This window comes from Acartia tonsa, chromosome 5, assembly GCF_053477335.1.
Source record: "Acartia tonsa isolate MP-2025a chromosome 5, ASM5347733v1, whole genome shotgun sequence".
In the NCBI taxonomy this organism is placed as follows: Eukaryota; Metazoa; Arthropoda; class Copepoda; order Calanoida; family Acartiidae; genus Acartia; species Acartia tonsa.
In genome coordinates this window covers 40771571-40785949 of record NC_137264.1, presented here as the reverse complement: position 1 = coordinate 40785949, position 14379 = coordinate 40771571, and the positions used below count along the sequence as shown (strand labels likewise).

The window sequence follows — 14379 nt, the reverse complement described above, 5'->3', positions numbered from 1 at the left end:
TAGTTAGAATGTTCCAATCATTTATTACAGCTATAAACAGTTTAATTTCTAAGGATAAACAGTTAGGGAGTTGAATCCATTTTTATAGAAGCATAAATATAATCTATGATTATGGTTTGGACCCTCTAAAACTGTAATCTACCTTTCCACTTTCCCCTCTCTTGGTGAAGATATCTTCAACGCCGATACGATTTTTGAAATGTAAGATTCTACTTTCCCCTCTCTTGGTGAAGATATCTTTAACGCCGATACGATTTTTGAAATGTAAGATTCCACTTTCCCCTCTCTTGGTGAAGATATCTTCAACGCCGATACGATTTTTGAAATTTAAGATTCCACTTTTGCCTGTCTTGGTGAAGATATCTATAACAAGAGTGACAAATGTGGAATCTTATATTTCAAAAATCGTATCGGCGTTGAAGATATCTTCACCAAGAGAGGGGAAAGTGGAAGGGTAGATTACAGTTTTAGAGGGTCCAAACCATAATCATAGATTATATTTCTGCTTCTATAAAAATGGATTCAACTCCCTAACTGATATAGCTTTGCAAGGATAGCCTGATATCTAGTTGCCGAATGTGTACGCAGTTTCCTGGGTGTTTCCTCATCCTCGCTCAATATTTACTACTAGCTACAAATCTTCAAACTTCCCTTAAAAAAATCAAAATTTGAATGTGTAAACGATTTATACAATATACATTATAAATTTGAATTTTTTAAATTTTGATTTTTTTTTTTTGAAGTTTGAAGCTTTTTTAGCTAGTAGTAAATATTGAGCTAGGATGAGGAAACACTCAGGAAACTGCGTACACATTCGGCAACTAGATATCAGGCTATCTTTGCAAGGTAATAAATGTACAGTGTGTTTTTTTTATGAGAACTTTTTTGAAAGCAATTTTACCCCACTTATAGTTATCAGAATTTATTAATTAATGGCTTATTTTCTTCGTTTTTTAATGCAATTAATAGAACAACCAAAAAATATTTCAGTTATAAATTTAAACTTAGGTGTCAACATCTAAAAATGGTTTTAGAACATTTTTCTTATGCTCAAATATTGAACCTTTTGCAAGAATTGCTGCTAAACAGTTCAAAGTCATATCTCAACCAGGGAGGGAGTACTGGCCCCCCAAAGTTGACTACAGAAAATCCAATCTTTTTCTTGCAAAGATTTGAACTTAAGAAAAATGCGCTAAAACCATTTTTAGATGTTGACACCTAAGTTTTGAATTTTTGATTTTACTGTACTTTTTAAATAAAAACTTAAATATTTCTTTTTGCTGTTCTATTAATTGCATTAAAAAACGAAGATAATAAGCCATTAATCATTACATTTTGATAACTATAAGTGGGGAAAAATTGCTTTCAAAAAAGTTCTCATAAAAAAAATACTGTATATTGATAGAGGAGCTTCACTACTATGAAATTTCTAAATATTTATAAAATTTTATTTTTCCATCTTGTATATGGATAGGGTAACGCTTTTTTGTTTCATCCTTATTAGCCAGTCAAATAAGCATTTAATATATTAGTATCAATTACAGCCTGCTATATTATAGTAATACATAGCATTCTCTTACAGATCATTGACTATCGATGAAAAAATCAAAATTAAATTTTTTGGGTGTAGTCCTTTCGTCGCAACGCCCCTTAAGGGGCGATTCGTCGTATTTTCAAAGTAGCTTTTCTCCTATTTCTACCCCCTGCGGGGCAATCACCTAACCTAACCTAAAATAACCTATACAAAAGCTACCGTGAAAATACGACATTTCGCCGTTACCATATAAAGGACTAAACGCAATTTTTTAGTTACCATTTCCATGTCCCAGCTTATAAATAAATAAAATTCCATTAAAATTGGAATTTTGTGTTCTTCGAAAAAATATCGAACACAGTAATAGTGTCTGACTGATTATGACGTAACAAAAAAAATTAGCCAATGAGAGGCCGTTATTGACTAAAGTAAAATTTATAGTGACCTCTCATTGGCTAATTTTTTTTTGTTACGTCATAATCAGTCAAACACTATTACTGTGTTCGAAAATATCTGGCTCAATGGATTTTAAAATTTACAATGATTTTATAATTGAACAAGGATAAAATTAAGAGAAACAGAAAGATATTAACGTAATTAAATCCTTGTCATAAAAGTTTTTAATGAATATATAAGTTGCACAGCTACTTATCACAATGGTATGTACGTACGTCCATCCGTCAGTGTGTTACTTCGTAACAGCGTAAAAGTACAAGGTTCCGTGGTTTTATAACTACAATTAATTCAACTTTCTTTTGTCTCTCAAATTTTCTAACTTCCTGTTTTAATACAATCTAGTATTTCATTTTTAAATGATGTGCTACTTAATTATGGACATAATTGTTCTTGTATTCATGTTAAGGTATCTTTTTTGAAGCTTTTTATAGTGCCTAAAAAATTTACTTCTTACTGGCCTTTTATTGGTCAATTAATATGTATATTGTATACTGGCCTTTCATTGGCAATTTAGTCTTTGTATTGGCCTAACATTGCATTGGTTATGTTTATTTTATACCGTATCTGTTTTAAACTTACCTATATTACCCAGATCCAGAACAAAGCTGTCAGATTGTCTGGGTTGGGCTCCGAACTCGTTGCTGAATAGACCACCATTTCTTCCCTTCACTATGTCACATCGGATCATTACAACACCTAGATAGATAGATAAATGGATAAACAGATATAAATTTAGATATATAATGGAATGATATATATATTTAGATAGATAAATGAATAGAAAGATATATATTTAGATAGATAGGTGGATAGAAAGATATATATTTAGATAGATAGATGGATAGAATGACGTACATATTTAGATAGATAGATGGTCTTCTTCTTCTTTTAGCCCAGTGCTATCAACCATGATCATCATCTATTGCCAGGTTGAGGAATCTGGCGGCTGCTGGAGGATTTTTCCATAGGTCTCGGACTGTGAGGCTAGTAGGGTTGTTGTGACAGTTGAACAGGTGTTCTGTTGTATGTGAGCTGTCGCAGTTAGGACATTTATCTGCGACTGTTCCAGTTTTATCTACACGGGCCTTGAAACTGTTGAGATAAACACTGTAGCCTGATCGAAGTTGAGATAAGGTGGATCTTGTGAAACGAGGGAGGGCCTTCTCGGATTTATTAATTTCAGGCGGGCCGGTTCTAAGGACCTTGTTAGGTTCGTTGTTGCGAATCACAGTTTTTACTGTGTTTGTGTGGATTTTCTTGAGATTTACTTTATAGTCATTCTCAGAGAGATTAGGATATGATAAATCCTTTATTTCCCTTCCGAATTTTGACTGTAAAGTCTCGTTCATCTGGCGTCCTGGGGCTGGAGCATTCAGGTCAATCCTGTTAGGGTAGTCCGGTTTTTGAGTTGCCAGCAAGAACTGCTTGCTTAACATCTCGCAATGAGGTCTCACTTGCATGACTTTTGTTTCTGTGTGGAGATGGTCTAGATCAGTCATGATGTGACAGCCTGTGGCAGATCTTAGGGCTGTGTTTTGAGCTGTTTGCAGTTCTTTCCAGGATGTGTCGCTGAGGGCCGGCGTCCAGATGGGGCAGCAATAGTTCAGTAAAGATTGGCCAGTGGCTTTGTAGGTATTCACAATAGTTTCTTTATCCTTTCCCCAGGAGGTTCCAGTAAGGGCCTTGAGGATGTTGTTTCTGGACTGGATGTTGGTTTTAAGATTCCTGGTGTGTTCTCTGAAGGACAACATGTTATCAAATGTGATACCTAGGATCTTTGGCTTCTTTACTGTGGGTACCTTCTCGCCAGCAATTTCAACACCTAATTCTTCACTGCGTTCATTGAAGAAAGTTGTGAAGAGAGTGGCAGAGGACTTGGAGGGCGAGATGAAGAGGTTTCTGCTCTTGAACCATATGTCCAGTGTGTTCAGATAAGAGTTAATTTCTGACACTACTGGTTTAATCTTAGGTCCAGAATTCAGAATGTTACCATCATCAGCATAGGAAACCAGTACAATGTTACCTGGTGGATCTGGCATGGAAGACATATATAGGTTAAACAGGACGGGGGACAAGACGCTGCCTTGTGGTACACCCTGCTTCACCTTTCTGTATTTACATACAGAATTCCGGAAAACTACGTAGGTTTGTCGTCCTCGTAGGTATGCACATAGAAATCTCTTTATGTAGCTGTTCAGATCAAGTTTATTGATGTCGTCCAAGAGGATCTGGTGGTCGACCGTGTCGAAGGCACGGGACAGGTCTATGGCTACAGAGACTGTTCTATGAGATGGCTTCTTCCTGTTCAGGCCTGTATGCACATGATTTATGATGGCTTAGAGTGCTGTACAGGTGGACCTTCCCTTTCTGAAACCGTGTTGTTGGGGGGCAAGTTGGACAGCGTCATTGATGGAAGGAAGTAGGAGTGCTTCAAGGATCTTGATTGCTGGAGATAGGAGTGAAACAGGTCGATAGCTGGGTCCAAGGTTGGAAGGTTTGCCAGGTTTTAGTAGGGGAATGATCTTAGCTGTTTTCCATATGCTTGGGATGATGGACAGCTCCATGCACATGTTGAAGATCATGGTGAGGAAGTTGATGGCAGTAGGTCCAAGATTCTTCAACATTATGGGGGAGATGTTGTCTGGTCCTAGTGCTTTGGAGCTCTTTGCTTTCATTATTGCTGCCAGCGTCTGAGCAGGAGTGAAGATAATTTTGTGATGTTTAGTTTTCTTCTTCATGTTGCGTAGAATCCTGCGCAGAGGCTGTTGGGGTTTCTTGTGCGAGTCAGGAGTGTATTGCCTGTTGAACTGGTCTGCAATGTGTTTGGCATGTGTGTATGTCTTGTTGTTGAATTCAATGCCTTGATTATTGGGTTGTTGGGGCTGGTTACCAAGGCTCTTAATGGTGTTCCAGAGCTTCTTGGAACCAGGATCACATGTTCCTAGATGTTCCTGCCATTTCTTCTTCTTATGTTGGTTTATTAAGTTGTTGATGTTATTGTTTAGGTCAGGAAGTCTGGCATCCGCAGGGTTGTTTTTCTTCACCTCATCACGTTCGTCGATAAGTTTAGCTGCTTCTGTTGGGAGGGCATTGTAGATGGTAGTGATCCGTCCCGCAGGTATAAATCGTTTTGAAGCTTTTTGTAGGGTGGTACAAAAAAATTTTTCAGCTTCATGGATGTTGTCAACTTTCTTGGCTTTTGAAAATTCCTTTTGGAACTTTGGCCAATCCGCTTTAGAGAAGTTGATGAAAGTTTGCGGTTTAGAGTTGAACTTTTTCAGTGTGGCTGAAACACTGATAGTGATGGGTAAATGGTCAGAATTAAGTTTATTCTCGACCTTCCAGTTCGTTGTTGGTAGCAGGCTGATTGAGGCAATGCTTACATCTGGAGCAGTAGCTGAATTGTTGGCTACTCTGGTTGGCTGATCAAGGTTTATGATGGCGCAGTCTTGATTAGATATGACGTCTGCTAAGGCTTCACCCCTAGCGTCGTTGGTGGCACCAGAGTGCCAGAGTGTATGGTGTGCATTCACATCCCCTAATACATAGTAGTTGTCACCAAGTCCAGTAGTTAATTCGTTTAGGGGTGGCACATAGTTTGGTGTATTACAGCTGCTCACTGGTGGTAGATATACATTTCTGATGTTGAGTGGAGATTGTTCGCCAGGAATACTGATGGTTAGTGTCTCGTTCAAGAGTGGGAGGTGTTTTTAACAGTGTGAAGCTTACGTCCTTGTGGACTAAGAAACCTTTATTTACACCTCTGTCTTGTCTAACCTCTGTCTTGTCTAACAAATGTGTAGTTGGAAAAGATATTACCATCTACCTGCTAGATAGGTGGTAATATCTTTTCTCGTATTCATTCGAATCCGGTGGATAGGAACCGGTTCTCATCCATACGAAAAAACTATGTCTAGCATCGTATTATATCCAGCTTTCTACGAATATAGAAATGTACAATCATAAGATTAAAACCAGTTTTAATCTTATAACTGTACATTCTATATCCGCGGAAAGCGGTTTATAATACGATGAAAGAAATAACTATTCCAATATGGCCACCAAGACTCCAATTCATTTCACCTGAATTTCAATTTGTTCATACCAGTTTTTATGAAAAGACATGTATCTTTTATTCACACCAGAAAAACAAAAATTATTCATGAAGATTTAAAAAAAAATTTTAAAAAAAATAATATTTTTGTCATTTAAATTAATACTAAACAAATGGAAAATTTTAGTTAAATCTACAAAATATTTTCAATAACAAGTAAAAAATATATCGACAATAAGCGCAGCAATACAGAGAGAGAGGGGACAAAGGGCTGTAGTCCCAAAAGTCCTATAATAACGTTTTCTTATTCGTTGCATTAACAAATTTGGGGACTTTAGTGAATTTTTATTGATTGATTCATTAAGTGTTCAAACGTTTCAACCACTAATTTTGAACTACAGAAGAGGCAATTTTGTGCATCATCATTGGGAATGTACAGTACATCAATTTATCGGTCACTGGCTTATCCCTTAGATCCCTGGTAGCAATAACATTTTATATTAATCAAGGATGAATTTAAAAGTTGATTTAATATTTTTATCTAATTATCCTTAAATTATAAAGAAAAAAGACGAAGATCAAACTGCATAACTTTTGCACCACTTTTGACGTCATAATCTCCATCTCTTTTTTCCCACTTCTCCTCTCATCTTCATCATTATATGACGTCACAGGAATCAAAAGTGACACAAAAGTTATGCAGTTTGATCTTCGCCAGAAAAAAAGTTAAATCTTAAAACCTTTTACAACAGATAAATGTAAAAAGTTAAATTTATTGTCAGAATTTAATCTTCCCTCGCATTAACTAAAATCATGATATTTAATAAAAATGAAAATACTATTGATTGGAATGCTCTTAATATTAAGCTAAACTTTAACAATGAAAATGAGTTTGATCCTGAGAAAATAAAAATCTTAAATTATGTCAATTCAAGTAGCAATATTCCTGCAATTAAATTCCTAGGTGTATTTATAGATCCTTCTTTAAATTTTAAATATCATGTAGAACATTTACGTAAAAAGATTTCTAGTTCCTTATTTCTTATAAATAGAGCTAAACATATACTGAATTTAGATAGCAAAAAAATGCTTTTTCATTCATTTCTAGTCATTAACTTTACTGTTTACCTGCCTGGAGTTGTGGTCTTATATCTACTATGGAACCATTAATTAAATTGCAAAAAAAGGCAATAAGAATTGTTTTTAGTAAGAAACACATCTCACACACAATGCCTTTATTTAAAAAAATTAATGTCCTTCCTTTACATGAATCAGCTAATTATTTGAAATTATTATTTATGTATGATTTTATAAACAGTAAGCTACCAAGTTCCTTTCAAGGTACATGGCTTCGCCGTAATCAATTACATACCGGAAATCTTAGAAACTCTAATATGTTTGATGTTAGAAAACCGAAGTTTAAATCTATTGAAAGATTTCCTAAGTATCATTTCCAAGAATTATGGAATAACCATTGTAATAATGATTTATTAACCCACAATCAATCAAGAAAAAAATTTATTAAAAATCTAAAAGAATCTTTGTTATCAAGCTTAACTCTAGTGTGTAACAACCCATTATGTCAAGAATGTAGATAAATTTATATTTTTTTTGCAATATTGTTTGAAATCTGATAAATTAATCAAAATCTATTTGTTGAAATTTTTTTTAAAATTTCTATTATTGCAATAATGGTGTGAGACTTGTATGCCCTAATCAATCCTTCCTATTATCATCCTTTCTCTCCAATATGATTTTATTTATTGCTTATTATCTTTTTTTCTATTTTTTTGTCTTATTTATATGGCCTGTATGAAAACAATGTGTGAATACACATTACTGCATACTTCCTAGTTTTTAGGAAACTGCCATTTGGGAAGAAAATTTTTTTATAAATTAAATATATCAATAAAATTTGACTGTATATATAAATGTATATAATATTCATTTAATTCATTTATTATTTTGTTGGTTTTTTTTGCTATGTATGTGCACCCCAGAATAATAAATCTAACTTTAATTCAAACAGCTATTTACCCGTCATTAATTTAAGTAAACTGCGTCGTCCTTATATAATATTTTTTTCTTTTTTTCCATAAAACACCCCTCCTGCACGTCTTTTATTATAATTTAAAGCTTCACTGTCATGTATATTATTATTCTTGTTTTTATACAATTTTCAGTCTAACTATAAGATTGATTTTATATAACCTTTATTCAAAAGTTAGGTCTATGAAATCTTCATAATACACAATTTTTATTTAACACATTTGTATTAAATATAAAAAGGTTATATGGTCTTCTCCGCGTAATTTTTTTTCCAGAAATTTAGAGGTCTTACATACAGGCATTATCCAGTTACTTAGATTTAAAACGAATATTACTTGGCGTCTTAAATGTAAATCAAATTTTTTATAGAACAGTTTTATATGAAAAAAAAAGATTCATACTTTAGTTCTTATTTTTGGAAAAGCTTCATATAGGCCCTCACCTCAAAGTTTTTGAGCTACCTCTATTTTTAAATTAGAGATTGAGGATGTATTTAAGCTATTTCTAACCCCTTCCACCCCTTTAACCCTTAACGGTCGGGGAGGGGGCGTTGAACGCCCTCCCCCCCTCCGTTTTTTTTCTATCTCATTTTCTGTGTGTAAAAGATAAAGAGCCCAAACTGCGTGGCTTTTTAAGTATAGGTATGACACATAACTGAGAGTTGGAATTTTTTTATTATCTCCATCCTGGCGGCCACAGGATGCAAGCAAACCTGGCAGGGTCATCCAGGTAAAGAGCAAAAATATTTTGACTTAAACAAAGCATTTTATCTTACCAAAATACTAAAATAGATTAGCCTTTAAAAAATAGAGAGGATATATTTTTAAATCAAGATATGTGTTTGTTTTTTGTAGTCTAGCTCTCGTAAATGATAAATTATGAATAAGAAATACTTTCCGCGTTTTTACATTATTTAATTCATAAGTTGTAGGAGGCCTTACTATATCAATACGATTTTCATTGGCTAGACCCTCTGATTTTATTTGAGAAAATGTAAAAATTCATCTGAATGTCAACTCCCGGTAAAATATTACCCAGAAAATTTTAAATATTTTCTATAAAATCAAATGATTTATCTGAAAAGTTGCAAGAATTTTTTGTTTGATGTTTAAATTTTGAAAAAAGAAAATCACTTTAAGCTACTTATTTAGATAAATTTCTTGCACACAAAAAAACAATCTAAACTTTAAAACCTACAGTGGTTATTAACTATTTATAGAGTAACCAAATAATTTCATTTTAACATTTGGGTTTTCTGCAATTTTTCCTCCAAGTAAGCTGATTAGAAAACGGAAATATTAATATACTACCAGACAAGGCTAGGCAAACGAACGTCAGTTGCAATTGAGGCACAAATTTTTTTTATATCCGTTTGGTTTTCTTTTTTATAAACGAGGTATTGCCATTTTGGGTAGGGTTTCGACTTCCAGCTGATATTTAATATTGTAAAAGGTGGGTTTTCCCGAAGCTTACATGCGGCTGAGGCGCAGATGCCGGGCCATGCTTTCACAACTATTACTTTTTTTATTTAAAAAAAATAAACGTAGCTAAAGTTTTTAAAAATTTAATGCTAAAATTACTTACTTCCAGATGGATTGACATCAACTTTAAATCTTCTGTCGGGGGTAACTACTCCATACACATGCTCATCATACAGATCTTCAATATGGTAGCCCGCAGGGTTATCCAGTCCCAACTCCTTTAGGGTTACTGATACCTAGAGAGATAAAATGTACATGCTTCAATCTACATATTTAGATTGAAACTAACATATATAGATAGATAGATGATAGATAGATACATTTCATATTTCTTTCTGAGTTATCAATACCTATATTCAACGGTCGGAAGAAGGGGGGGGGGAGGTAAACGACTCCACCCCCTCTTTTCTTTCTTTCCTTGTGTGAAAGATAGGGAGCTACAGCTGCCGCCAACGAAATTTGTATTTTTGAGATTTCTAATATAAATTTACATAAATCTATACATTTTCTGACAAAAATTGTTTGTTTATCTTTAAAAATAAAAAAATACAGCTGTTTAAAAATATTAAGTATAGTTAAGTATAAACAGACCTAAAAACAAAGGTTGTTAAATTAAAGGGTGAAGGAAGCAAAATACGACTGACTGAAATATATTCGGAAATTAATATCGAACAGGTGACATGCACAAAAATGTTTAGACCATTAGCTCTAATATGAAGCTGAGATAATAGAGTGGGGAGGGGGGTGGGGTAGGTTCAAGAGATAAATTAAAATGTTAGTTTTTTTCTCTGTTTATATGAGGATAAATAGAATTGTATTGATAAGAAATAAAATAATGTAAATGAATAATGACACTAATTGCATAATACAAACAAAGTTTTAACATATCAGTAATCAGAGTTAGGGATTTGGATCCTCTAGAAAAACTATTTGTACTTGATCATTGGGTATCCAAGCAAAGAGCTTCTTATAGTAAAATTTTAAGGAGGTTGCGTGAATATTTTAGTGAAATTTTCATTCATGTTGTTGTAGTTTAACAAAAAACAATATAACTATATTTGACAAGGAGAAAATGATTTTTCTTATATGATAAATACCCCTCCCCAATAGTAAGAGGAAAACAATGACGTAGGGAAGGAAGGGGACAATGGGCTTTTTATTACACTAGTCCCCAAAGTTTTTAATAACGTTTTCTTATTTGTTACCTAGTTTATCAACTTAAGGAACTTTTAATGAAATTTGATTAGTTGATTAAATTGAGTGTTCAAACATTTCAACAACTATTTTTAATCTACAAAAGGTGTAATTTTATATATACTCATTGGAAATGTGCATCAATTTATCGGCCATTGTCTTATCCCTATAGATCTCTAGAAAGTACAATGTTTTCAATCAATCATAATACCTTCTAACTTTTCATAAACGTCTAAATTATATGAAGGATTCGTAACAAACTTTGAATTATCTAATTACAAGTTATGTTAATATATTTACTAATATAAAATAGGTAAGTTGAGTGTATATATGCATGTCTGTACTATAAGATCTATTAACCACTGAACCGATTCTGCTATAATAGTGCAATGCAATATTAAGAACAATAGAAATGTACCCATACATAAAGGATATAAAGGATTTACTTAAGGTTCTCTATAACCCCTGTAAAGGGTAGCTTTGGGAAGGTGTGTAACTATTTTGAGTTAGGGTACCACCACCCTCCCAAGAGAAATAATCAAAAAAATATCAAAATATTCAAATGGCCGCTAGGCAAGAAATAAGAATCAGCTGATCTTAACATAGATGGATAAATAGAAAGTATAAATAGATAGATAGATAATTACCTCACTAGGTGTACCATCTGTCCTCCTATTCAGGAACACAATGCCATATGAATATTTAGAACGGTAGACAGGTAGAATAGGCCGGGCCCAAATCTCGATACCTTTCTGCTTGTAGATTCTTCGACCCTAAAAAATTATAAAACTTTGATAGATGAATAGATAGATAGAAATATAAATATAGATATATGTCATGAATATCTTTTTGCAAGAAAAATACAATACTTGATATTGGCTAATGTAAAAATAGAGAAAGATAAATAATAAACTAAGATTATTCTATACTAGCTGGTATGCCCATAGAGGCCTCTAGGGCACTTGAGTGTTCTAGGGGAGAATTCTTTAGGGAAGTTGGTGGTACCAAACCCAAAATAATACTTTGCCTACTAAGAAACTATGAGAAGCTACATTGTATAGGAAAATCATATTGGTTCAGCAGAGCTGAATCTTTAAATCGTTTAGTGGTGCGCTAAATCGGGGCGATCCAGTTCACCCCGGTTTTGCGCGGCAATGACACTCGTTGAGCGCCATTGCCGCACCAGTACCGCGCCACTGGGCGCGCTGGTTCGCCCATTCCATTTTGATTTAAAAATTGAAATCTAATAATATCTAGGTGCGCCGAACGGGATCGCCACGATTTAGCGCACCACTAAACAATTTAAAGATCAAGCTCAGAAGTATTTCGGTGTAGACAATAGACATTCTGTTACTTTAGTATGTAGATAGCTGATAAAACAGATTTTAACCAGTTTTTAAACTAATATTAATGATTCTCGATTTAGAGCAATATTGAATCAAAAGATCTGTATAAGTAAAAAAACGCATTGATACCCAACTCCACCTTATTTTTAAATTTAATTGATTAAATGAGGGGGGGGGGAGGTTTTAAGAAAAAACCCTTTGGAGGGTCTAAACATCCAAAGCATATTTATAACTTTCCTATACTAATAAAGAGACAACTGAAAAACTACCCACCCCCTTTAATAACAAATTATTTTAAAATAAAGAAATAAAGGAAGGGGGGTATCAATGCTCAATAAGGTACTTTGTGTGAAAGCGCCAATTCATCTAGCATTACCAATCCCTGTTTGCCTGAAGTAAATATTGACTGACATCACTTTGTATAATCTTACAATTGTCGGATGTAAATTGAGTATAAAATTGATTTAGCTAATTTGAAGATGAACACAGATTTGTTTATTTAGTAAGAATAATATATCCGCTTGTTATTGGAGAGTTGACGTCTTTTGTTCAGCTTTACACAACGTCATAATAGAGACATTAATAAAAACAATTCCTAGAATTGAGAAAAAAATAAGAGAAGAGCTATTTAATAAATTTAAGGTTTTTGTTTCAAAGGAAAACTTGTTCATTGATTAATAATAAAAGATTCAAGAACAATCAAGCTTTTAGTCCAAAAACATGGGGAGTAATATTTAAAGGGGGGGAAAGTAAAATCTAACATATTTCTAAAATTTTGGGATAATCACACCCACTATTGTAAATTCCTTAACCCTGCTACCTATAAAATATCATTTGAACTTTTTTTGATGTTGAGAAGTTAAATCATTTTTAAATACTAATTTATCCATATTTTATTCTTTTTTCATTCCCTGTATTATCTTTTAAATAAAATTGATTATATATTTGGATTAATCGAAAGGAAATAATTTACCAATTATCTGTTTACAATTTTTTATTGTTTCTTTGTTTCAAATAAATTTAAAAATGTGTTTGACAACAAAAAGTAAAATTCGTATTTATTAGAGAAGTTGATGGAGAATAAATATAAAACTATCCAATTATTTCTTTTAGATATGTGAATTTTAGAGATATAATTTTAGAACAATACATTTTTTTAATTAATCAAAAATTAGTTAGGTAGAGACACGTGGGTATTCAAGGGAAGAGGGAGGGGTAGCCACTAAGATATATAAGATTTATAAAGAATTTTAATGTTAGAGGTAGATTTGAAATCTGTATCAAATTTTAAGGATTTTTTATAAAATTCGTTTTTGTATAATTCTTTATTTTAACGCGCAAATACAATTTAAGTTAAATAATTTTGACATCCATGATAGGTGGATTGAAAACTACCTGCGCTCTAATTGGTTGAATGATGTACGACACTTAAGCTTCTCCAATCAGAGCGCAGATAGTTTTCAATCCATCAATCACAGATGTCAAAATTAATTAACTTAAATTGTATTTGCGCTTTTAGATAAAGAAAAATACAAAAACGAGTTTTATAAAAAAAAATCCTTAAAATTTGATGCAGATTTAAAATCTACCTCTAACATTAAAATTCTTTCCAACTTATATAAATTAGTAGCCACCACTCTTAACAAACTTACTCTAAGGGTGGTCAAGTAATATATTTGAGTAAAAGTACCAAATCTTTTACATTTTACGAGAGTATAGTTTTAATCACAAAATTTAACTTTGGTTAAAATTAAAAGGAAGGAAAGGTTAAGCTACTGAAATTTTAGATACGGCTGTGAATTTCGATAGTTTCCAAAAATGTATAGCCACGATATCTTATTCGTTGATTCAAAACCTTTGGTACATTATTGACTTTAATTTGTTGCTTCAAAACTAGTACTGCTTAGAATTTTCAACCTACAGTTAAAATCTGCAGAAGGAGTAACTTTGTTTATTATCATTTAGGCTGTACTTCACTTTATATTCCATTGTCTCATCTCTAAATATTTTGAACTTAAACTAAACATCATTGCATTATTTTATAAATTCATATTTTTATTACCTGTATTCCCAGAGGATCCTGGTTGACAGCAATTATCTTCTTGTTCTTCAAAATTGCCTAAAATTAAATGAATTAGTACGAGTATAAAGATTAACTTATTTAACCTAAACAACAATCACTGCAGCAAAAATGTACAAAAATTTATTTTGTTGTGACATAGGATCATTATTATATGTGATTATAGTTATCCTTTTTTCATTACT

The 14379-nt window shown here is 32.9% G+C and overlaps 1 protein-coding gene across 1 annotated transcript in view; it reads right to left on the bottom strand.

Annotated features, from left to right (window-relative positions):
* LOC145319512 (alpha-N-acetylgalactosaminidase-like) overlaps positions 1–14379 on the bottom strand; it is a 77249-nt gene that overhangs the window by 6332 nt on the left and 56538 nt on the right. The window contains exons 14-17 of the mRNA XM_080161685.1: positions 14177–14233; positions 11416–11541; positions 9678–9810; positions 2570–2686 (exon numbers count right to left, since the gene is read on the bottom strand). Coding sequence (XP_080017811.1) covers positions 2570–2686; positions 9678–9810; positions 11416–11541; positions 14177–14233 — 433 coding nt within the window. The remainder of the gene's footprint in view (positions 1–2569; positions 2687–9677; positions 9811–11415; positions 11542–14176; positions 14234–14379) is intronic.